The sequence below is a fragment of the Hippopotamus amphibius genome, chromosome 7 (genome assembly GCF_030028045.1).
Source record: "Hippopotamus amphibius kiboko isolate mHipAmp2 chromosome 7, mHipAmp2.hap2, whole genome shotgun sequence".
NCBI classification, from domain to species: domain Eukaryota; kingdom Metazoa; phylum Chordata; class Mammalia; order Artiodactyla; family Hippopotamidae; genus Hippopotamus; species Hippopotamus amphibius.
This window is the reverse complement of record NC_080192.1, coordinates 128,940,763-128,967,909: the sequence shown is the minus strand read 5'-3', so window position 1 is coordinate 128,967,909 and position 27,147 is coordinate 128,940,763. Positions and strand designations below refer to the sequence as shown.

Genomic DNA, 27,147 nt, shown 5'->3' with positions numbered 1-27,147 from the left:
ACAGAACCTGAATTTTCCATTTAAAAGCATAGCTATGATATTTCTTGTCTATTTTCTCTGTAATTCTATGAATAATTAAAACAGTAAAGTCCCATTTGTCTCTGGTATTGAGTGCCTATTCTGATGGAAACTGATCATAAATCTTAAAAAAATTAATCTAGTAAGAGAAGTGAGGATAATATTAAAATATAAGGTGATAATTCTGTTTTAAAAAAGAAAAATATTGAGAGGGGGAAGATATGTTGAACTGCAGAGGAAAAGGCCACCAGCTTTGTGAAGGTAATATCTGAGTTGATTTTGAAAGACTGTCAAGATTTTTTCATAAACAGATGAGGATAAATGATGGCTCAATGTCCTGAGTAAAGGTAAGAAATCTCAGATCCTATACAGGCAACAGTACTGTATCAGTTCAGCTGGGCTGCAGATGGGAAGAAATCAAGTAGACAAAAGTGGTACATGGGACCAGTTCATGACCCCAGTTATTCTACGGAAAAACTACTGAAATCTTCTGTGCCACTTCTCAATTTATTGACTTATGGCTCCAAATCCAACATTCTTTGCTCTTCTCTGTGATAATGGAATTGGATTCTATAAACATCTCTCCTTTGCCAGCTGGTTCAATGTTAAGTTTTGTCAGTAGAGTGCTGGGAGAACACTGCAGAAAGAAAAAAGAGGACCTTTTCTCTCTAGTTTTAGTGTGCTCTCGCCTGTTTGCTCTCACAGCTTGCAGCACCCAGTAATATGAGGGACACTCAACGGTGCTCACCCTTCAGCAATGTTCAGCAGAATGCCTGTGGGTACCATACCAGAAAAGTCTGCTGCTGCCTCAGCTGCTCCCCAGTTGAGAGCCCAACAGGAAGCTTTCCAGCAAGTTCTTCTAGTACCCAGAAGGCAGTTTCCTATGTGCCACCCCAGGCTATGGCACTAGTGAACTTTCTCATCCACTGGACCAGAGCCCCACCTTCTCCAGGGAGAGCTGAATAAGAGCCCCTACGAACATGGAGGGGCCTCCTTGAAAGTTACTCCTTCCTGGGGCACACTGCCTCGGCCCTACAGGTAGCAGCCGCTTCCAGTATCTGTCATCACTGTATTCTTTTCCATTATCCTTGCCTTTTAATAGTTAATTCTTGGTTACCACTTAGTAACTTCCAGTTAATAAATTAACCAGTTAACTTAATAACTTCCCTGTTCAAACCATGCAGTTTCTGTCTGCTGACTGGACCCTGAGAATTACAGAACTATAGCTCGAAGACACAGAGATCTTTTACAAAGCCCAGAAACAGCTCTATGAAGCTGTGGGAGTATATTCGGGAGGCTGGGGTTTGAATTACCTCTGGGGTTTGTATTCACGACAGATGGGATAGTTTGTAATCGTAGGAAGAAGTACGGACTCAAGTCAGGAGAAAATAGGAATAAGGGGGGCTCTGAGTTAGTTTTCCTATAAATTGTAAATATCTTAAGATATCATCAGACAAAAAGGAAATATCTTAAGTTTTTGAAAGGCTATTTTAAATACTGGTGGCTAAGGACAGCCATTTCTATACAAGTTACACTGATTCAAGATAAAATAAAACCCTGAATAATTTCCCTTAGAAACTGAAGTCATAGTCAAATTATATCAAGTGGATACATCTGTCCCTCTGAAGCCTTGATTTCATTTGTAGTGTCTTGAGAGGGAAACAGCTATTCCTTCAATACTTAGATTCACATAAATGTACATAGCATGATCTAGACTCAATAACACATCAGCTACAATGCGAATGAAGGTTTTTCAACCAAGTAAACCTGATGAATAAAATCTCTCTTCAGTGAACAATACGGACTTTTTTAAAAAATTTATTTATTTAATTTGTTTATTGGCTGCATTGGGTCTTCAATGCTGCACAGGGGCCTTCTCTAGTTGCAGTGAGTGGGGTGGGGTGGGGGAGGCTACTCTTCATTGTGGTCCAGGGGTTCCTCATTGAGGTGGCTTCTCTTGTTGTGGAGCCAGGGCTCTAGGCATGTGCACTGCGGCACACAGGCTCAACAGTTGTGGCACATGGGCCTTAGTGTGCAGGCTCAATAGTTATGGCGCATGGGCTTAGTTGCTCTGCAGCATGTGGGATCTTCCCCAAGCAGGGCTTGAACCCAGGTACCTTGCATTGGCAGGTGGATTCTTAACCACTGCACCACCTAGGAAGTCCCAACACTGATTTTTTAAAAAGGAAATTGTCTAGGTAAAAACAAATGGTTAAAAGCTTACAGAACTTTCTCAAAAGGTTCTAACAATACTTCAAATTTGGAACTAGCAATTCTGTGTGGAAGAGCTCAACCCTAGGGAACCACTGCCAACTTATCTTTACTATGTAAGTTAAGAGAAAGAACAATTAGGCTATATTCCAGATGTGGAAAACTGAACAAGGAAGTGAGATGTCACAACAAATTTTTAAAAACCATTTTTAATTTTCTGAAATAACTATTTACTGGCAAACAGTACAGAAACTAACTTCTTTTTCTTTACAAATAACCAAATACCATAGTTAGAGCATCTATCTAAATTACCAATAACTGTTACAACCTACAAGTCTCAAAATATTCCTTTTTTTTTTTTAAATCTTTTAAAATCTTTTTATCTTTTCTTCCTCCTAGGGGCTACTCCAAGCCTTTTCACATCTTCTTATCTGTTCTAAACAGAACTAAGCTACTTTTAGAACACTCCTTTCACTTGAAACAACAAAATCCGTATCTTCTTTCTTCCCCATGACTCTCATGGGAAACTATCTTTATAAGGGATTCATTTAAGTATCCAAAAAAAAAAAAAAAAAGGAATACACGAAGTCATAAGTTATTGTGAGGGGGGAAATTCGAGGACCTTTTTTTTCTCCGTGTTTTCTAAAATGCTAATATGCTTTATAGTTATAAGAGCATTTAATTTAAATCTTATAATATTCTAAGAATACTGTATGTGTTTCTAATTAATTCAAAATTCTATACTTTGGGTAAATCTTTCAATCTTATCTTTTTTTTTTTTTTAATTTACTGGCTGCGTTGGGTCTTCGTTGCTGCACACGGGCTTTCTCTAGTTGCTGTGAGCAGGGGCTACTCTTCATTGTGGTGCACAGGCTGCTCATTGTAGTGGCTTCTCTTGTTGTGGAGCACAGGCTCTAGGTGCGTGGGCTTCAATAGTTGTGGCACACGGGCTCTAGAGCACAGGCTCAATAGTTGTGGCACATGGGCTTAGCTGCTCCGTGGCATGTGGAATCTTCCCAAAGCAGGGCTCGAACCCATGTCCCCTGCGTTGGCAGACAGATTCTTAATCACTGCGCCACCTAGGAAAGCCCTCACCTAACTTTTTTTTTTAAATTTTTTTGGGGATACACCAAGTTCAATCATCTCTTTTTATACACATATCCCCGTATTCCCTCCCTTCCTTGACTCCCCCTCCAAGTCCCCCCCACCCTCCCCGCCCCAGTCCTCTAAGGCATCTTCCATCCTCAAGTTGGACTCCCTTTGTTATACAACAACTTCCCACTGACTATCAGTTTTACAGTTGGTAGTATATATATGTCTGTGCTACTCTCTCGCTTCGTCTCAGTTTCCCCTTCACCCTCCACCCCCTCCCATACCTCGAGTTCTCCAGTCCATTCTCTGTATCTGCGTCCTTGCTCTTGTCACTGAGTTCATCAGTACCATTTTTAGATTCCGTATATGTGAGTTAGCATACAATATTTGTCCTTCTCTTTCTGACTTACTTCACTCTGTATGACAGATTGTAGTTCTATCCACCTCATTACATATAGCTCCATCTCATCCCTTTTTATAGCTGAGTAATATTTCATTGTGTATATATGCCACATCTTCTTTATCCATTCATTTGTTGATGGGCATTTAGGTTGTTTCCATGTCCTGGCTATTGTAAATAGTGCTGCAATAAACATTATGGTACAAGTTTCTTTTGGGATTATGGTTTTCTTTGGGTATATGCCCAGGAGTGGGATTACTGGATCATGTGGTAGTTCTATTTGTAGTTTTTTAAGGAACCTCCAAATTGTTTTCCATAGTGGCTGTACCAACTTACAGTCCCACCAACATTGCAGGAGAGTTTCCTTTTCTCCACACCCTCTCCAACATTTGTTGTTTCCAGATTTTGTGATGATGGCCATTCTGATCGGTGTGAGGTGGTACCTCATTGTGGCTTTGACTTGCATTTCTCTGATGATGAGTGATGTTGAGCATCTTTTCATGTGTGTGTTGGCCATCTGTATGTCTTCTTTGGAGAAATGTCTATTTAGGTCTTCTGCCCATTTGTGGATTGGGTTATTTGCTTTTTTGGTATGAAGCTGCATGAGCTGCTTGTATATTTTGGAGGTTAATCCTTTGTCTGTTGTTTCATAGGCAATTATTTTTTCCCATTCTGAGGGTTGCCTTTTAGTCTTGTTTATGGTTTCTTTCTCTGTGCAAAAGCTTTTAAGTTTCATGAGGTCCCATTTGTTTATTCTTGATTTTATTTCCCTGATTCTAAGAGGTGGGTCCAAAAGGATGTTGCTTTGATGTATGTCATAGAGTGTTCTGCCTATGTTTTCCTCTAGGAGTTTGATAGTGTCTGGCCTTCCATGTAGGTCTTTAATCCATTTGGAGTTTATTTTTGTGTATGGTATTAGGAAGTGTTCTAATTTCATTCTTTGACATGTTGCTGTCCAATTTTCCCAGCACCACTTATTGAAGAGGCTGTCTTTTTTCCATTGTATACTCGTGCCTCCTTTGTCAAAGATAAGGTGCCCATATGTGTTTGGGCTTACTTCTGAGTTCTCTATTCCTCACCTAACTTCTTAAAGAGACTAGTACCTTAATCGTTCTCAGCCAGGAACCAATCACTTCATTTTTATTACTTCTTTTTGTTGACTGGCCGTGGTAAAATATACATAATAAAATGGTTAAAACGGTAACTTGTACAAGCATACAATTTAGTGGCACTAAGTAGATTTTACAACGTTGTGCAACCATTACCACTATCCATTTCTAGAACTTTTTCATCATCCCAAAGAGAAACTCTGTACCAATTAAACAATAACTCCTTATTCTTCCCTACTCTCACCCCTGGTAACCTCTATTCCATTTTCTGTTTCTATTAGTTTGCCTATTCTAGGTATCTCATGTAAGTGGAATTGTACAATATTTGTCCTTTTGTGTCTGGCTTATTTCACTCAGCATGTTTTTTTTTTTTTTTTTAATACAAATATACATTCTTTTTTTAAAGTTTTTACTGGCATATAGTTGATTTACAATGTTGTGTTACTTTTTGCTGTACATCAAAGTAAATCACTTATACTCTCTTAGGATGTTTTAAGGTTCATCTCTGTAGCATGCATCAGAATTTCATCCCTTAAGGCTGAATAATATTCCATCGACTGTATATACCACATTTTATTTACCCATTCATCTGCTGATGGACATCTGAGCTGCTTCCATTTTAATATATTTTAAAATAAAACAATATAGTATGGAATAATCAGAATTAAGCAAGATTCTTTAAAATGGGGGGGGGGGCAGAGGGAAAATGGCAAAGGAAAAATAGCTGAAAAGCCTTGTATTGAGGATTAGAGAATGAAAATAAAACCGTAAAAAGAAGCACATCTTCAATAAGCATAGTATCTATTTTATTCCATAATCCACCTGAAAACTCTAAAGATAAGACTTCCATTTGACACAACATGCAGCAAGAGGATAAGCTATAACTACATTTGAATGTGATCTTCCAATCACTGATACTTCATATATTCATTAACAAGTAGGTTTGCAATGCCTGTTACGCGCCAAGCCTGGCGGGGGCGGGGGGGAGTGGGGAGGACGTCACTGCCCTCATGGAGCTTACCTTAATGTAAGCTACAGAGAAGCTACATGATTTTTTTAAAGACCAAAACAATATGTAATTTCAAATCTTTAGTGCTATGAAGAAAGAACACAGAACACTATAACAAACTAAAATCAGAAAATGTGATCTAGATCAGAAGTCAGCCAAAGTGCTCTGAAAAAGACATATTCAAGCTAACACCTGAAAAAAATAACAGTTAACTGAGTAAAGGGGTCAGCATGTACAAAGGCTGCGGTGGGAACCAGCTTCCGTACATAATTGGGGACTGACAAAAGCTACCCCCCAAAAGGCTATGGGAATGGACAAAACTGCACTTAAGTCAGCGAGAAGGTAATGAGAAAAACACTGAGAAGGAGAGCTTACAAGGAAGGAGGGGAAGTAGGGATGTTTATGTCACTCCAGGTAACGATACAGAGTTATCTGTATCTGTGTTAAATAATGCTGAGGTTGGAGAGGCAAAAACTAACAGTCCCATGGAGGTGACAAAATGGAAGTCACTGGTTACTTAAAAAGCACTGCTTTGTGGTCACATAACTGTATCATCACAATGTAGTTTAATCAAGAATAGCTTCTTATAAGCTATCACTAAGTGAAGCCAGAAGCTATTTTTGATGACTCCACCATCTTGCTACATTTTTTTAAGTTCTTCCTTTTTATTACTTCTTTATTTATTTAGTATTCTTTCTTATTTACTGCTCTTGCCTACTGTCTAGAAATAACAGTGACAAGTTTAAAGTCACAGAGCCTTACTGTGTTAGAGATGGATGATCCTGCAATTGTCATTTAGACCTAGGGCACTGACAAAGTCTGCTCTCTTTACATCAGATTTCCTGGTCTACTCCCCCAGTGTGTATCAAGTCTAATTTTATGAAAAGAAATGAAATCTCTTGCTTGTTCTTATTCTATAAAACCCAATAGTGTTATTTAAGAAATCAGAGCACATTAACAGAAATTGCTCCCATGAGTAACTAAAGTCACTATCGTTTCCTCCTGCAGCCTTGTACAAACTGACCTGTGATTAAATGAGCATTATGCTTTAATCTTAATCTGATACATCAAGTCCAAATAAAAATTTTGAATGATGTCACTGATAAATTAAGTGATTAATTTTTAAAATAATTTACAAGAAATATGTTTAAAAACTGATTCTTCAAACACATTTTAATGTTTTAACTTATAAATGTTCAGTTTTTTAGGGACATAATAATTATTCAGAGATATTTATACTTCATATTTCATGTTAACAAAGAGAAACCTAATTTGTCCCCAACCTACTGACATTTGGCCACAAATCAGAACAAAAAGTTTTTAGCTGTATTAGCAAAAAAGGGCCAATTAGAGAAAATCTCAAATTAAATTTCATGTTAAAGGAAAGAAAATTAAAATCTAGAACATGCAACAGCTATTTATCATAAAAATACATTGTTGTCCATCTACAAATATTTCAATATAGCTCACTATTTCTCAATAGGAACATTACTGGCATCTGAGCTGAACAATTCTTCAATGTGAAGGGCTGCCCGGTACAATGCAACAAAGACACTCAGCATCCCTGTTCTGTGCCCGTTAATGCCACAGTGCTCCCTCCTTTCTAGTCACTGTGACAATCAAAAATAGCCCCCCAAATCCTGAACACTTTCCCTCTGGGTGGTACATAATACCAGCCCCAGGTAAGAACAACTAGTAGCACTGCAACCTTTTTTTCTTAATGAAAATATCCCTAACGTAGACACCTGGATTTCTGTCTTAACATATAAAGTGTACTGAATATAATTTTAACACTTCTTGATGACAGAGGGTCTTGCCTATGAACAGTGGCTATTATGTGCTATTGTACGATAATAAAGCTCCTGGAAATTAAAGTGTGTTTTATCTTTGGTCCTATATTAATTGACCCCAGGCTGTTTTATTTGAACATAGTAAGACTATTACTTGAAACACATAATGCTTTATATCTTTTCCATTTAATTCTTTTTGGCCAAGGTTATTTTTTCCTAGACTGTTTACATCTACCATTCTCCCTGAACTAGAGTACTTTTTATTTGCTAATGACCAAGCTTATTAAATCAAAAGCCTGAACTGATAGATGAAGGCTTGAAGATGGCTCCAGGCCTTCCTAAGAATTAAAGTGCATGGGTGTGGAGATAGCTACCTTCTAAGAATTTTTTTCTAGCTTACTTTTGGTTTTGTAACTGTGTTATGACTGAAAACTCTGAAGATTTGAACTGAATAAATCACAAATTAACAAAGCAGTTATTACTAAATAATCAATCTTCAGAACTAAAGTAGGCTGCTATATACTACAAAATAATCAAGTATAATAATTATTACTAACAATACTTAAATAACTCACCTGATTTCTTTTAGTCCTTCTCTCTGGATAACTTGAAGAATTTCTTTATGACTCATGGGTGTATTGGGATATTTTTCTAAGACCTGAGAAACAAGTATATAATAATAAATTATTTCTTATTTTAAGTTCTTACTCTTATTCAATTACATATATAAAGTATATTTCTTATGCTCATTATAGCTACGTATTAACTTCATTTAGCACATACAAATCCAGAGACTTTTCATCCCTTAAATTTTGAGATAATAAGTGGAAAATTAATGGAATGTAAATAGGATATTCTCTCCTTCAGTCACAAACCATAAGTCAAATCCTAAAGCAGAAATAGATCAAAAAAGATGATTAATAATTCAATTATTATGAATGCATAATATGAAATTATGTTTACTTTCTGTGTCCATCCCCACATCACATGACTACCTGTGGATTTACTGGAAGCACCTTAAAGATTATCCATCTTTACATTTCCAAATAAAGTCTAGTACATCTTGGATGCTCAGTAATTTTTTAACCAAAACAAATGAACAATACAGTTACAATGAAATTAAAATAATGTTTGTGTTCTGGTTCTGGTAAAGATGATGTAAGCATAGTTTACCCTGTCTCTCCCCCTGAATACAACTAAAAACCTAGACAGAATGCATGGAACAGCTAGCTATCTGAGGACTCTGAATATGGTAGCAGTTAGTTTCAGGGAGGAAACTAAAACTAGAAATAATAACCCAGCAATGAGTTACCTGGTTTTATTTCCCCTAGGATCACTCAGCCTAGACTCAAAGGCAGTCCAAACTCAGAACTGCACAGTAAGTGAAGACAGAAATGGGTCCAAGAGAAGTCTTCTCTTTTTTTTCTGTCTGAAAAGCAGTAAAGGGGGTCCCTAAAGGGGAGGAAGATCCTCTGGGGTTTTTTCCGTTTCTCTCAGACCCTGCCCCCAAGCAATCCTCAAGCAGCTGTGGCAGTGATGGTATCAGCAGTGGCTGGTAAGGGACCTAAAAGTTCAAGAAAGCGGATTCTTTCCGATTTCATAAGTGTGGAGGGAATTCCCAAGGTTTATATTCTTATTTCACCATCCTACTGCTTGGCATCAAAGGCAGATGCAGCTGTGGAAGTGTGTGGCAAAACAATGAATGAAAACCCTAGTTATCTAGCCATAACACAAAGAAGGGTCTCTAGGTGCCAGGAAGTGTTAGGAAACTTGCAAAGAGAAAGGAGCTCAAGAAAGTGACACCATGAAGTTCTATAAACACTCCCAGGGCCACCCAAGTACTAAGCATACATGGATCTGACCCTAAACATACTATTAGGTTCCCAAATTTACCACTCGGTGGTACACATGCAGGACAGATGGAAACAAGGGCCTTGAAAACTCGACACTGGAATTTTACTGCACTTGTGACCTGAATCTAATAAGACCAAATGCCTGCTTAAAAAATCCTCCTCTCTGAAGATAAAATAACAACAACAACAACAACATTCTCTATAGGACTTAAACAAGACAGAGTACTGCAACGTAACATTAGAATGTCTAATATACAATCCAAAGTCACTTGACATATGAAGAACCAGGAAACTCTCAATATCTCACAAGGGAAAAGACAATCTACACATAACAAACCCAAGACGACGCAGATACTGGGAATTTTCAGGCAAAGATTTTAAGGCAGCTGTTATAACCATGCTTCAAGAAGCCAGAAAGACTATTCTTGGAAAAAAAAAACTGACAAAAATCTCAGCAGAGAAATAAGATTGATTATATTATTGCGTGTGTGCCTCTGTGGTGTATAAAACAAAATAAAAATTTAAGACTAAAAAATACAATATTCAAAGTAAGACTAAAATTCTCTGGACAGGCTCAACTGCAGAATGGAGATAAAAGAGGAGAGAGTCAATGAACTTGAAGACAGAGCAACAGAAACTATCCAATCTCATGAACAGAAAGAAAAATGATAGAAAAAATAAATGAATAGGGCCAATGGGACAATATCAAAAGGTCTAACATGCATGCCACCACAGTCCTAAAAGGAGAAGATAAAGAGTAGCACGCAGAAACATATTTAAAGAAATAGCAGCAGGGGACTTCCCTGGTGGTGCAGTGGATAAGACTCCATGCTCCCAATGCAGGGGGCCTGGGTTCGAGTCCCTGGTCAGGGAACTAGATCCCACATACATGCCGCAACTAAGAGTTCACATGCCATAACTAAGGAGCCCGTGTGCCAGAACTAAGGAGCTGGCAAGCCACAACTAATGAGTCCTAGAGCCACAATAAGGAGCCCACCTGCCACAACAACCCAGCACAACCAAATAAATAAATAAATATATTTTTTTAAAGTTCTCAATAAAGAACTGCCATTTTTTAAACAAAGGGGGGGGGGGGAGGGAGGGAGAAAGGGCAGCAGAAAACTCCCCAAATTTGGTGAAAGATATACATTTACAATTTCAGGAGAATCAATGAATCTCAAACAACATCAATTCAAAGAAATCAATCCCAGATATACCACAATCAAATTACTAAAAAGTAAAGACAATTTAAAAATCTTGAAAGTAGCCAGGAAAAATAACATTGCACTTAGAAGAACAACAATTCAAGTGACTGTGGGTTTCTCATCAGAAACCATGGAAGGCAGAAACAGTAAAGAACATTTTTAAGTGCTGAAAGACAAGGACTATAATTCCAAAATTCCTATCTAGCAAAAATATCCTCCAAGAATGAAGGGGAAATCAAGACATTCTTAGATTAAAGGAAAACGAACGGTATGTGCCACTAATATATTTGCTTTAAATTGACTTCTGAGTCAATTCTAGTTTCTTCTTTTTTTTTTTATCCAAATTTTAGGCAGAAACTCTCCTATACCTAAATCACTTTCTATTCTTAACACAGAACCCTTGGCAATTAATAGATGCAAGTGAAAGCTAAAATGGAACCAATTCTCAAGAATCTATGCTATAATATCAAAAGAATATCAATTAGTACAGCAAGTCAAAAACAACAGCTACAGGACTTGTATAATAAAAATCACTTGAAGTCAGATATCCTACATTAGCCACTAAGGTATCAAAATGTGATGTCAGCAACTACCATTTATAAAGAAGGCACAAACAAGTGCTAATCATTCTCTCAGTTAAATGCCTCAGCAACCTTAAAAGGGAAGTATTATTACCCCCATTTAAAAAGTGGGATAACTAATGCTCAATAAGCAAATTTTCAAAAATAATGTAGCAAGATAAGTGGTAGTCAGAATTCAAACTCAGCTCTACCTTGCACCCTACAGCACACTACGTCCTGTGTCTGTATCTCTTTTCCCATTTGTTTAATCATAAAATCCAACCAATATAATTCTGTTTATCATCCTCCATGATCTCTATGCTACATCAGATAATGTTATTAACCTTTCCCTCCTTAGACACTGCTCTCTCCAGACTCTTTTCCAAAATGTTTCTTTTTACTCTTTTTCTGTGGCCATCCCTTAAATATTTTACAAGCATCATTTTGCAGCTTTTGCTTTTCACTCTAACTCTCCCTGAATAAAATCATCCATTCCCAAGACTTCACCAATCACCCCTATTTTGACAAATGAAAAGAGCAACACAGCCTGTTTATAACTGCTTTTAAACATCAACCTTGAATGTTCCATCTCAAACTTAAAATGTCCAAAATTTAACTTACTATCTTTACCCAAATTAAGGCCCATACACAAAACTGGGCCTTATATTTATTGTCTGTATACTATTTTATAAAATTGTGTAAAATTACTGACAATGAAGAAAAATACACCATGGACATGGACAGATAACTCATACAAGAGTTATCTGGATAGAAGATATCAGAGTAGGAGGATGTGCACTCACTCCCTCTTGCAAGAGCACGGGAATTACAACTAACTGCTGAACAACCATCGACAGAAAGACACTGGAACTCACCAAAAAAAGCCACCCCACATCCAGAGACAAAGGAGCAGCCGCAATGAGATGGTAGGAGGGGCGCGATCACGTTAAAATCAAATCCCATAAATGCTGGGTGGGTGACTCACAAGCTGCAGAACAGTTAGACTGCATAAGTTCTGAGGGTTCTGAGCCCCACATCAGGCTTCCTAACCTGGCAGTCCAGCAACAGGAGGGGGAATCCCCAGAGAATCAGACTTTGAAAGCCAGCGGGATTTGATTGCAGGACCTCCACAGGACTGGGGGAAATGGAGATTCTACTCTTGGAGGGCACACAAAAAAGTGTGCTCACCAGGACCCAGGGGGAAGGAGCAATGACCCCATAGGAGACTGAACCAGACCTACCTGCTGGTGTTGGAGGGTTGCCTGCAGAGGTGGGGGGCAGCTGTGGCTCACTGAGGTGACAGGGGCACTGGAGGCAAGGGTTCTGAGAAGTGCTCACTGGCATGAGCCCTTCCAGAGTCCACCATTAGCTCCACCAAAGAGCCTGTAAGCTCCAGGGCTGGGTCGCCTCACGCCAAACGACCACCAGGGTGGGAACACAGCCCCACCCATTGGCAGACAAGCAGATTAAAGTGTCACTAAGCTACACCCACCAAATCGGATTAAAATTTTACTGAGCTCCACCCACCCAGCCCAGCCCACCATCAGTCCCTCCCATCAGGAAGCACCCACAAGCCTCCTAGACAGCTTCCTCCACATGAGGGCAGACAGCAGAATCAAGCAGTATCAGCACTATTTCATCTTGTGGAACTGAAAGTCACAGTCACAGAAAGACACAGAAAATGAAAAGGCAAAAGACTTTGTACCAGATGAAGGGCCAAGATAAAACACCAGAAAAACAACTAAATGAAGAGGAGATAGGCACTCTTCCGGAAAAAGAATTCATAATAATGATGGTGAAGATGATCCAGGACTTTGAAAAAAGATTGGATGCAAAGATCGAAAAGTTGGCAAGAAAAGTTTACCAAAGACCTAGAAGAATTAAAGAACAAACAAACAGAGATATGCAACACAATAACGGAAATGAAAAATACACAAGAAGGAACCAATAGCAGATTAACTGAGGCAGAAGGATGAAAAAGTGACCTGGAAGACAGAATGGTGATAATCACTGATGCAGAAAAGAATAAAGAAAAAAGAATGAAAAGACAGCCTAAGAGACCTCTGGGACAATGTTAAACGCACCAACATTCGCATTATAGGGGTCCCAGAAGGAGAAGAGAGAGAGAAAGGACCTGAGAAAATACTGGAAGAGATTATAGTTGAAAACTTCCCTAACATGGGAAAGGAAATAGCTACCCAAGCCCAGGAAGCACAGAGAGTCAGGATAAACCCAAGGAGAAACACGCCAAGACACATAGTAGTCAAACTGACACATATTAAAGACAGAGAAAAGTTATTAAAAGCAACAAGAGAAAAATGACAAATAACATACAAGGGAACTCCCATCAGGTTAACAGCTGATTTCTCAGCAGAAATTCCGCAAGCCAGAAGGGAGTGGCACGATATATTTAAAGTGATGACAGGGAAGAACCTACAACCAAGAATACTCTACCCAGCAAGGATCTCATTCAGATTCGATGGAGAAATCAAAAGCTTTACAGACAAGCAACAGCTAAGAGAATTCAGCACCACCAAACCAGCCTTACAACAAATGCTAAAGGAACTTCTCTAAGCAGGAAACATAAGAGAAGAAAAGGACCTACAGAAACAAAAATAAAACAATTAAGAAAATGGTAATAGGAACATACATGTCGATAATTACCTTGAATGTAAATGAACTAAATGCAAAAACCAAAAGACACAGACTGGCTGAATGGATACAAAAACAAGACCCATATATATGCTCTCTACAAGAGACCCACTTCAGACCTAGGGACACATACAGACGGAAAGTGAGGGGATGGAAAAAGATATTCCAGGCAAATGGAAATCAAAAGAAAGCTGGAGTAGCGATACTCATATCAGATAAAATAGACTTTAAAATAAAAAATGTTACAAGAGACAAGAAAGGACACCACATAAAGATTGAGGGATCCATCCAAGAAGAAGAGATAAGAATTATAAATATATATGCACCCAATATAGGAGCACCTCAATACATAAGGCAAATAAATGCTAACAACTATGAAAGAGGAAATCGACAGTAACACAATCAAAGTGGGGGACTTTAACACCCCACTTACACCAATGGATAGATCATCCACACAGAAAATTAATAAGGAAACACAAGCTTTAAATGACCCAATAAATCAGCTTGATTTAATATTATAGGACATTACATCCCAAAACAGCAAGATTACACATTCTTCTCAAGTGCACATGGAACATTCTCCAGGATAGATCATATTTTGGGTCATAAATCAAGCCTTGGTAAATTCAAGAAAACTGAAATCATATCAAGCATCTTTTCTGACCACAACACTATGAGATTAGAAATCAATTGCAGGAAAAAAACTGGAAAAAACACAAACACATGGAGGCTAAACAATAGGCTACTAAATAACCAACAGATCACTGAAGAAATCAAAGAGGAAATCAAAAAATACCTAGAGACAAATGACAATGAAAACACAATGATCCAAAACCTATGGGATGCAGCAAAGGCAGTTCTAAGAGGGAAGTTTATAGCGATACACTCCTATCTCAAGAAACAAGAAACATCCCAAATAAACAATCTAAACTTACACCTCAAGAAACTAGAGAAAGAGGAGCAAACAAAACCCAAAGTGAGCAGACACAGAGAAATCATAAAGATCAGAGCAGAAATAAATGAAATAGAGACAAAGAAAACCACAGCAAAAATCAATAAAACTAAAACCTGGTTCTTTGAGAAGATAAACAAAATTTATAAACCTCTAGCAAGACTCATCAAGAAAAAGAGGGAGAGGACTCAAATCAATAAAATCAGAAATGAAACAGGAGAAGTTACAACGGACACTGCAGAAATAAAAAGCACCATAAAAGATTACTACAAGCAACTATATACCAATAAAATGGACAACCTGGATGAAATGGACAGATTCTTAGAAAGGTATAAACTTCCAAGACTGAATCAGGAAGAAATAGAAAATATGAACAGACCAATCACAAGGAATGAAATTGAAACTGTGATTAAAAATCTCCCAACAAACAGAAGTCCAGGACCAGATGGCTTCACAGGTGAATTTTATCAAACATTTAGAGAAGAGCTAACACTCACCCTTCTCACACTCTTCCAAAACATTGCACAGGAAGGAACACTCCCAAATTCATTTTATGAAGCCACCATTACCCTCATACCAAAATCAGACAAAGATACTACAAAAAAAGAAAACTACAGACCAATATCACTGATGAATTTAGATGCAAAATTCCTCAACAAAATACTAGCCAACAGAATCCAACAACACATTCAAAGGATCATACACCATGATCAAGTGGGGTTTATCCCTGAAATGCAAGGATTCTTCAATATACGCAAATCAATCAATGTGATACACCATATTAACAAACAAGGATAAAAACCACATGATCATCTCAATAGATGCAGAGATAGCTTTTGAAAAAATTCAACACCCATTTATGATAAAATCTCTCCAGAAGGTGGGCAAAGAGGGAACCTACCTCAACATAATAAAGGCCATATATGACAAACCCACAGCAAACATCATTCTCAATGGTGAAAAACTGGAAGCACTCCCTCTAAGATCAGGAATGAGACAAGGATGTCCACTCTCGCCACTACTATTCAACATAGTTTTGGTCCTTGCCACAGCAATCAGAGAAGAAAAAGAAATCAAAGGAATCCAAATTGGAAAAGAAGAAGTAAAACTGTCACTGTTGGTAGATGACATGATACTATACATAGAAAATCCCAAACATGCCACCAGAAAACTACTCAAGCTAATCAATGAATTTGGTAAAGCTGCAGGATACAAAATTAACACACAGAAATCTCTTGCATTTCTATACACCAACAATGAAAGATCAGAAAGAGAAATTAAGGAAACAATCCCATTCACCATTGCAACAAAAAGAATAAAATACCTAGGAATAAACCTCACCAAGGAGGTAAAAGACCTGTACTCAGAAAACTATAAGACACTAATGAAAGAAATCAAAGAAGACACAAACAGATGGAGGGACATACCATGTTCTTGGATTGGAAGAATCAACACTGTGAAAATGACTATACTACCCAAAGCAATTTACAGATTCAATGCAATCCCTATCAAATTACCAATGGCATTTTTCATAGAACTTGAACAAGAAATTTTACGATTTGTATGGAAACGCAAAAGACCCCGAATAGCCAAAGCAATCTTGAGAAGGAAAGACGGAGTTGGTGGAATCAGGCTTCCTGACTTCAGGCTATACTACAAGGCCACAGTGATCAAGACAGTATAGTACTGGCACAAAAACAGAAATACAGATCAATGCAACAGGATAGAAAGCCCAGAGACAAACTATGGTCAACTAATCTATGACAAAGGAGGCAAGGATATACAATGGAGAAAAGGCAGCTTCTTCAATAAGTGGTGCTGGGAAAATTGGTCAGCTACATGTAAAAGAATTAGAAATTAAAACACTCCCTAACATCATACACAAAAGTAAACTCAAAATGGATTAAAGACCTAAAGGTAAGGCCAGACACTATAAAACTCCTAGAGGAAAACATAGGAAGAACACTCTTTGACAATAATCACAGCAAGATCTTTTTTGATCCACCCCCTAGAGTAACAGAAATAAAAACAAAAATAAATAAGTGGGACCTAATGAAACTTCAAAGCTTCTGCACAGCAAAGGAAACTATAAGCAAGACGAAAAGACAACCCTCAGAATGGGAAAAAATATCTGCAAACGAATCAACAGACAAAGGATTAATCTCCAAAATATATAAATAGTTCATCCAGCTCAATATCAAAAAAACAAACAACTCAATCAAAAAATGGGCCAGGGCTTCCTAGGTGGCACAGTGGTTAAGAATCCGCCTGCCAATGCAGAGGTCACGGGTTCGATCCCAGCTCCAGGAAGATCCCACATGCCGTGGAGCAACTAAGCCCGTGTGTCCCCCCCCCCCAAAAAAAAAAAAAAAAAAAAAAGGGCAGAAGACCCAAACAGGCATTTCTCCAAAGAAGACATACAGATGGCCAAGAGGCACATGAAAAGCTGCTCAACATCACTCATTATTAGAGAAATGCAAATCAAAACTACAATGAGGTATCACCTCACACCAGTTAGAATGGGCATCATCAGAAAATCTACAAACAGTAAATGCTGGAGAGGGTGTGGAGAGAAAGAAATGCTCTTACATTGCTGGTGGGAATGTATATTGATACAGCCACTATGGAAAACAGTATGGAGGTTCCTTGCCAAACTAAAAATAGAACTACCATATGACCCAGCAATCCCACTACTGGGCATATACCCAGAGAACACCATCATTCAAAAAGACACACGCACTCCAATGTTCACTGCAACACTATTTACGATAGCCAGGACATGGAAGCAACCTAAATGTTCATCAACAGATGAATGGATAAAGAAGATGTGGTACATACATACAATGGAATATTACTCTGCTGTAAAAAGCAATGAAACTGGGACATTTTGAGAGACATGGATGGACCTAGAGACTGTCATACAGAGTGAAGTGAGTCAGAAAGAGAAAAACAAATATTGTATATTAACACATATATGTGGACTATAGAAAAATGGTACAAATCAACTGGTTTGCAAGGCAGAAATAGAGATACAGATGTAGAGAACAAACATATGGACACCAAGTGGGGAAAGCGGAGAGGGTGGGGGGGGGGCATGAACTGGGAGATTGGAATACCAAATTGTACACTCTAAGTATATGCAGTTTATTGTAAAAAATAAAATGTTAAAAAAAAAAAAAAGAGTTATCTGGATAAAAGACGTATGAAAAAGCATTTGCAGGGACTTCCCTGGTGACACAGTAGTAAAGAATCTACCTGCCAGTGCAGGGGACACGAGTTCAATCCCTGGTCCAGGAAGATCTCACATGCCTCAGAGCAACTAAGTCCGTGTGCCACAACTATTGAGCCTGTGCTCTATAAAGCCCACAAGCCACAACTACTGAAGCCGGTGAGCCACAACTACTGAAGCCCATGCACCTAGAGCCTGTGCTCCGCAACAAGAGAAGCCACCACAATGAGAAGATAGCACACTGCAAGGAAGAGTAGCTCCTGCTCACTGCAACTAGAGAAAGCCCATGCGCAGCAACAAAGACCCAATGCAGCCAATAAATAAATAAATAAATAAAATAAGAAAAGGTGTTTGCATGCTGAGATACAGATGAAATTATATGATGTCGGGGATTTGCTTCAAAATTATACATGCGGAAACTCAGTAAATTAAGTATAGATAGTAACTTAAGCATTGCAAAGTTGGCTGTAAGTTGATAATTATAGAAGCTACAAGATGGGTACAAAAATATTCACTATATTATTGTTGACTTCTGTGTTCACATTCAATATCCCATAATAAAAATTTATGGGAAAAACTATATAGAATGTTTGACTTCACTAACAATCAAATACAAAAAAATCACTTTTCAGTGATTTTTTCCCCTGCTATTTTGGATGGCAAAAACATGGCAATAATAAATGAACACTATGAAATAGATATGTACACACAATCCAGTACTTAAAAAAAAAAAGTTTATTTATTTATTTAGGCTGCACTTGGTCTTCACTGCTGCACACAAGGCTTTCTTTACTTGCAGCAAGTCAGGGTTACTGTTCGCTGTGGTGCACGGGCTTCTCATTGCAGTGGCTTCTCTTGTGGAACACGGGCTCTAGGCATGCGGGCTTCAGTAGTTGTGGTACTCGGGCTCAGTAGCTGTGGCGCATGGGCTTAGTTGGCTCCGCGGCATACGGAATCTTCCCAGACCAGGGCTCAAACCTGTGTCCCCTGCAGGGGATTCTTAACCACTGCGCAACCAGAGAAGTCCACAATCCAGTACTTAAACTACTGATAATTTTAGAAAATATTCATTATGTTACTCAATAAAGAAAAAAGTTTAAAGGCTTCTTATCTAATAATAAGATATTAAGAAAACTGGTATATCTACACAACTGAATATTATATAGCTATAAATAAAAAGAGAACATGCAGGGCCTGGGGAGCAGGGCGTCTTCTTTCAGCTTCTCTCAAGTGTAGGTGTGAAATGCAAGTTCTGGACAACAGAATATGAGGGGAAGTGATAACCTCAAAAACCCAGATTTTCAAAAGGCAGGGACAAATCTCTCTTTGGCCCTTCCTCCACCCTGTTATTTTGAAAATGGAGGAGATGACAAAGCCATTCTGAACTATACAGATAAGGATGCACCCTAAGAACAATGGACTAACTACACCTCCAGACTATTGCATGAAAGAGAAATAAACTTGCAAATCATTTAAGGAACTGTTATATACAGCCAAAGCTATACCTAACTAATATGACTCACCAGTCTATTCACATCACAGTTAAATGATCTTCTTAAAGCTTAAGTTATATATTCCTGATTTTTAAGCTGTCACTTTTTAAAAATTAGCTAAAACTAAAACCTGAATTTTCAATACAGTGTATGTATAGCTGATTCACTTTGCTGTACAGTATAAACTAACACAATATTGTAAAGCAACCATACTCCAATTTAAAAAAAAAAAGATTCTGCATGAAACTCTACATCTCACTTTTCTGACATTATCTTCTTGCCCCTTCTCAAACACAACCAATTCACTCCTAATTCAGGGCCTCTGTACTTGCTCCCTCCTCCTGCAATGCTTTTCCCCAGAAATTCATAGACTCTCTCCCTTACTTCACCTCTTCAGAAATATTCCTGACCACTCTAAAATACACTCCAACCCTCACAAGCACCACCACCCCTACACACACACACACATTTTATTACTTTAGGCAGATTTTCCCCCCAGCTTTACTGAGATATAATCTACAAATAACACTGTAAGTTTAAGGTGTACAATGTTATGATTTGATATACGTATATATTGTTAAAAGATTACCACATTAAGGTTGATTAACACATTCATTGCCTCACATAGGAACCCTTTTTTATATGTATGGTGAGAACATTTCACATACACTTTCTAAGCAAATTTCAAGTATATAATACAGTATTGTTAACTATAGTCACCATGCTGTATATTAGATCCCCAAAACATACTCATAGTGTAATGGCTAATTTGTATCCTTTGACCAACATCTCCCAATTTCCCCTACCATTCAACCCCTGGTAACCATCAATCTACACTTTGTTTCTATGAGTTCAACGTTTTTGGATTCCATATATAAATGAGATCATGCAGTATTTGTCTTTCTCTGCCTGACTTATTTCACTTAGCAGAATGCCCTCAAGGTTAATCTGAGTTGTCACATATAGCACATTTTCCTCATTTTATGGTTGAATAATATTGTTTTATATATATATATGTATGTATATATATACTTTACCAAGTCACCTGTTGTCGGACACTTACATCTTTTCCATGTCTTGGCTACTGTGAATAATGCTGCAATGAACCAAGGGTACAGATATCTCTATAAGACAGTAATTTCATTTCCTTCAGATATATCCCCAAAAGTAGGATTGCTGGATCATATGGTAGTTCTATTTCTTTATATACACACACATATATATATACCCACACCCATACATAAATATACACACTAAATCACTTAATCCATTTCCTACTGTTGCACATTTAGATTGCTTAAAGAGGCACTCTTTCCAAATGGTTACCAACACGTTTAGAGTGAGATAGATCTTAATTTTATACCTGACTCAAACATTTAAAACTTTGTGACCTTGGAAAGTTAATCTCTCAACCTTAATTTCATCAGTAAAATCAAAATAAGAAAAATATCTGTAACTCATGGAATGGCCATTAGAGACAAACAGAATATTTTATTTTAAGCTGCTTAGCTCAGAATTTGGGGACGTATAAAATTCTCAATAACTGTGCGCTACTGTTTCCTTCTTTTTTGAACTGTAACAAATGCCACCAAGTGCTTCTGATCATTTTCAAAGTCTTCTAACAAGTGCAACTGCTGCATAAAGTTATTTTAATATATAATATTGCCAAATTGCTTTCCACCAGATGTACTGGAGTTTCACTCTACTGTTAACCATTAACCAGCACGCATATCACTTTTTAAATCCCTGGTAATTATTTGAAAAATATATTAAAATTTTAGCTACTAATGAGGTTGAACTTGTCATATGTCTTAGACTTTCATATTTCCTCTTTTTGAAATAAACTATTTGGGACTTCCTAGGTGGCGCAGTGGGTAAGAATCCGCCTGCCAATGCAGGGGACATGGGTTTGATCCCTGCCCCAGGAAGATACCACATGCTGCGGAGCAACCAAGCCCGTGCACCACAACTACTGAGCCTGTGCTCTAGAACCCGTGAGCCACAACTATTGAGCCCATGTGCCGCAACTACTAAAGCCCACGGCGCCTAAAGCCCGTGCTCTACAACAAGAGAAGCCACAGCAATGAGAAGCCTGCGAATCGCAATGAAGAGTAGCTTCCGCTCGCCACAACTAGAGAAAGCCCGTGTGCAGCAATGAAGACCCAACACAGCCAATAAAATAAATAAATAAACATATAAATAAATTTTAAAAAGCATTTATATTAAAAAAAGAAGCTATTTGATCTAAATGAAAACAGGATTAAAAAATAAAACTACAAAGTTTAATAGCTACATCACAAAAAAAATCAGAGAGCTATCTGAACATTAGAAATACATTGCTTTTATTTCCATTACAGAAAGTAGTATATTCAATGATATGTCAGATAAAATTACAACTCTACCTAAACAAAACTAATTTCTACCAACATATTAAAAAAGTGAAAATGTACAATTTATTGGACAAAAGCAGAAAACTGCATCAAAAGCACTGGGGTGGGTATAAGTGAGACTTTATATTTAGTTACTATTCCAGGCAGATTCACTTCCAACACAGAACTCCCCCCACCTCAAACAGTCCACTTGGTTGCTGGAAGGAAACACACTGCCACTGAAATCTAAGATCTCTGTTGCTACAACTTCTGCTTAAGAAAGCTGGGAAGACATAGAAGATTTTGTAAACCATACTGAAAAACACTGGAGTTGACACAAGAAAAACACTTTATGCAATAGGTGTTATGCTTGCCTTAATTAAAAAATAGGAGGGATTTCTAGGGAAACTGATACAATCAACCACCTGGCAATTAAATTTTGCTCTGTTACTATGATTAGGAAATCCTGAATACTAAAATGTATGACAAATTTAAATAATAATAAATGTGGGATTTGCTTTATTTTCTTCCACAGTATCAAGTTTTTATAACAAATACTCCACTCCATACCAACATACAATGGATTGACTAAGGCTCAGTTCTGCTGGTCTCTGTAAAGGATATTAACATAACCAAGGGGTTTCAGTGGGGGGAAAAAGTTTAATTGATGCAAAGTATAAAAGTGTTTCAAAGTACAGGTATAGAGCTTAAACTGCCTGCAGCTAACAGCTCTAAGACATAATACTGATGACTAAAAGCTCTAAATCTTATTCCTTCATCTGTATAATGAGGGTAATAACACCCTCATAGATAAGAACATTAGGTAAAACATTTTGCAATATTCTTAAGCGACTGATAAATGGTAGCTTTTGTTATTATTAATAAATTATATGACAAAAATATTTTCCACTTCACATCTGATATTCCGATCGAAAATTTCACCAGTGTTCTTAAGGGGGATGAAAAATACAAAAGATAGCATGCTTTTCTCAGGCTGCCCCTTTGATTTTTCCACTTTGTTCTTCACAAATAGTTAACAATGCTCTATACTGTCAGTAATACTAAACATCAGACAAAAAGTAAAATTTACAAAAATATGAAAATTTAAAGTTAAATGCCAAGACTCTGCTCCCTATAAAGTCATTTACATGTTCTTTAAATCCTATTTACATTTTAGATATTCAAATATAAAGACTAGATAGTAAGCTACTCTGTAAGAAAAACAAGGGTAAAATATTACAGAAGCACATTCATATGCAAAAATATTTCGGTTAATTAAATCATAATGAGGCAGAATATCAGCGTTCAAGTCCCAACTCTACCAGAAAGTGGCGGTCAGCAAGCTGGGGAAGGTGGCTGCCCCGCTGTTCATCTTAACCAGCGGCTTTCTGTCCAAGGAGCTACGAAATGGAAATTAATAAAAATTTCTCTGGCATATCAAATCTTAATTGAAAGGTAACTATTAATCCACTAACAGAATGAACTCTATTTAGAATTTAAAACATTTATATTATCCATGGTAATGGTGATAATAAAAATGTTTTCTAATTTATTATCCAGAGCAAGGAATTACTTTATTTTAATATGGCTGAATTTTACTATTTATATAAAAATACTTAAGTATGCTGACATAAGAAATCAAGCTATTGGAAATGGAAACCTAAAATTTCTGTGTGCCTTTTTTTTTTAATTGAAGTATAACTGCTTTACAATGTTGTGTTAGTTTCTGCTATACAATGAAGTAAATCAGCTATATGTATACATAATCCCTCCCTATTGGACCTCTCCCCCTCCTCATCCCACTCACCTAGGTCATCACAGAGCACTGAGCTGAGCTCCCTTTCCTAAACAGCAAGTTCCCACTAGCTATCTATTTTACACATGGTAGTGTATTTACATCAAACTTAACCTTCCAATTCATCGCACCCTCCCCTTCCCTACCTGTGTCCACATGGTTGTGTGCCTTTTTAAAGAAAATTAATTTCACTGATTTTCTAGGTGTACTGTTTTTTAATGAAATAAAATAGAAGAAACCACTTACTTAAAATTGCTTAAGGGATGTTTACTTTCCGTAAAAAAAAAAAAAAAAAAAAAAAGTTTATGACTAGTACCTTTACATACTAGGCATTTAAAATTCATTTTAATTTAGAAAATTATTTAAGCTAAATTTTATCAATATTTAGAACTAAATCATTTAGTTTAGGGGAGAAAGAAATTTTTTTAATTAAAGACTTAAGTACTCTACCTTTTTTTTTTTTAACTTTTTAGTATGAACATTTTAAAACATATACAGAAATAGAGAGGGACTTCCCTGGTAAGCCAATGGTTAAACTCCACGCTTCCACTGCAGGGAGCTTGGGCTGGATCCCTGCTCAGGGAACTAAGATCCCACATGCCAAGCCACCCGGCCAAAAAATTTAAAAACTAAATAAATAAATAAAAATTAAAAAAAAAAAAGAGAGAGAGCGAACACTACAATCAATAGTTGTCAATATATGGCTTATTTTGTTTCATCTATACCTCCAGCCCCTCCACCTCTACAAAGTGGATTATCCTGAAGCAAATCTCAAACATTTCATCCATAAATACTTTTGTATAGATCTCTAAAAAAGGAGAAGGACTCATTTTTTAAAAAGTAAAAATAACATTTTATACCTCAGAATGTAACTATAGTTCCTTAATTAACAAGTTATTTAGACAATGTCCCCAATTTTCACAGGGGAGGACTTCCTAGGTGTCGCAGTGGTAAAGAATCCGCCTGCCAATGCAGGGGACACAAGTTTGAGCCCTGCCCTGGGAAGATTCCACATGCCATGGAGCAACTAAGCCCGTGTGCCACAACTATTGAGCCTGTGCTCTAGAGCCCATGAGCCACAACTACTGAGCCCATGTGCTGCAACTACTGAAGCCCATGCACCTAGAGCCCATGCTCCACAACAGGAGAAACCACTACAATGAGGAGTCTGCACACCACAATGAAGAGTAGCCCCCGCTCACAGCAACTAGAGAAAGCCCATGTGCAGCAACGAAGACCCAACGCAGTCAATAAATAAATAAAATAAAATAAAATAAAATAAAATAAAATAAAATAAAATAAAATAAAATAAATTTATTTAAAAAAAATTTTCACGGGGGAAAAAAACCACTTTTTTTTTTAACAGTTAGTTTGTTCAAATCACTATCCAAAGAAGACCCATACATATCACATTTGCTTAACATATGCCTTAAAGCCTCTGTTAATCTATGGATTTCTCCCTTTTTTCTTCCAGTGTACTTACTGAAGAAACCAAGAAAACTGTACTATAGTTTCCCACATTCTGTATTTTGCTAATTGTATGGTACTCTGTCCCTCACACTTCCTGAAAATTAGAATTATCTAGAGGGTGGCTCAGATTTACATTTTTGTTTTACCAAAAGAACTTCATAGATGCTGTTGTTTACTTCCCATCCTCCCTCGCCCCCCCAAAAAACACACAAAATATCTGTGGTCTCTTTTTTGAGATGTCAAGATGAATCAGGGGAACAGAGGTCCTCCTGATCCACCCATTACAAAGTTTCCTATCAGCATTCCAAACTAATTGTTTTAGTAACCACTGATTAGTAGCCACTACTTAGACTCATTTTATTTAGATGTTGAAAAAAGGTGAGTCTTTCTTTCTTCAATTTTAAGCTAGACTCCTTCTAAAAATAAGTGCTTTACTCCATCTACTACTTGGTTATCTGAAGTACATACAATTCATATAGGAAAAAAGCACAGTAAGTGCTTGATTCCGGGCTATTTATTATCAGAACAATTAGCTAGTTTTTCTAGTATACTCCAAAGATGACCAGTGAAGATGGCTTTTTTGTTTGTCTGACATACCATTAGGAATATTATGAATACCATTTTATAGAATACCATTACGAATTTTAATATATTTTTGTGCTTTACTGTATTTCCTCACTTGTAAACTGGTTATTCATAACCACTGTCCACTTGTATATATACCATCTGTATGAGCTCTAGTTTCCATGTTAAATATATTAAAACTTTCACTGTCATATTTACTGCAAACACTTTTTCCAGTTTATTCTTCATCTTTTCATTACTATTGTTTTTCCATGGAGGCTTTTATTAATTTCATATATTATAACTCACTGGTCTTTTCTTTTGATTTCTTTTAGCACATCTATGTTTAAGTGTAGTTTCCCTCCAACAGCTTAATATTCCTCCATCTTTCCATTTACATTTCACTCTTCTAATACCCTAATTTTTAATAAGAAAATGTACATAAACAGTGAGGAAAATGTACAGAGACACAATAGAGAAACCCAAGACGGAGAGATGGAGAGGAAAACAAAATGGTCACATATGTTTCTGAGCAAAAATACCATGCTTGTTTACCATTACAATACCATTACTCTATAGCTATTACTTTTACATTATTTTACCACAAGCTAATTTAAGTGGAAAGACTATAGTGGTTTTACAAAACATTTAGTTTACTTTAACCACAGGAGGGCAGTGTTTATCAAACAAAAATATCATTCATTGGAATTGTTCATCAATCAACAAAACAATTTTTAGAAACTATTTTATGACAAACTGAATAACTGTTCAGAACAATTAAAATCAACACTACACAGAATTAAAGTATGATAGAATAAATTTGTTTTTTAAAGCATACTTAATACATCTATTTATTTGTAGATTCTCACATCCAGCTAATAAAAGAATATAAAACACATACTTTCTGAGTATTCAAGAATAATGTAAACAGCTCCTAAATTTGGGTTTGAATCTCGCCTGAATAACAGCAGTATTTCAATTACTGCTTCACTTATGAGTTCATTACAGATATGCACAGATATGTATAGCCTGAATTTTGTGTAGTCTGGGAAATTTTACATTTAAAATATACATATAGGGACTTCCCAAGTGGTGCAGTGGTTAAGAATCTGCCTGCCAATGCATAGGACATGGGTTCGAGCCCTGGTCCAGGAAGATCCCACACGTCATGGAGCAATTAAGCCTGTGCGCCACAACTACTGAGCCTGAGCTCTAGAGCCTGCGAGCCACGACTATGGATCCCATGTGCCACAACTACTGAAGCCCGCGCGCCTAGCACCCAGGCTCCACAACAAGAAAAGCCACTGCAATGAGAACCCACACACCACAACGAAGAGTAGCCCCTGTTCACCGCAGCTAGAGAAAGCCCACAGCAA

The 27,147-nt window shown here is 37.2% G+C and overlaps 1 protein-coding gene across 4 annotated transcripts in view; it reads right to left on the bottom strand.

Moving 5' to 3' along the window:
- The window catches only part of ASXL2 (ASXL transcriptional regulator 2), a 147,173-nt gene that overhangs the window by 84,507 nt on the left and 35,519 nt on the right, over positions 1–27,147 (bottom strand). For all 4 annotated transcript variants that reach the window (XM_057741182.1, XM_057741183.1, XM_057741186.1 and 1 more), the window contains exon 2: positions 8,205–8,287. In XM_057741182.1, the coding sequence (XP_057597165.1) occupies positions 8,205–8,287 (83 nt within the window). The remainder of the gene's footprint in view (positions 1–8,204; positions 8,288–27,147) is intronic.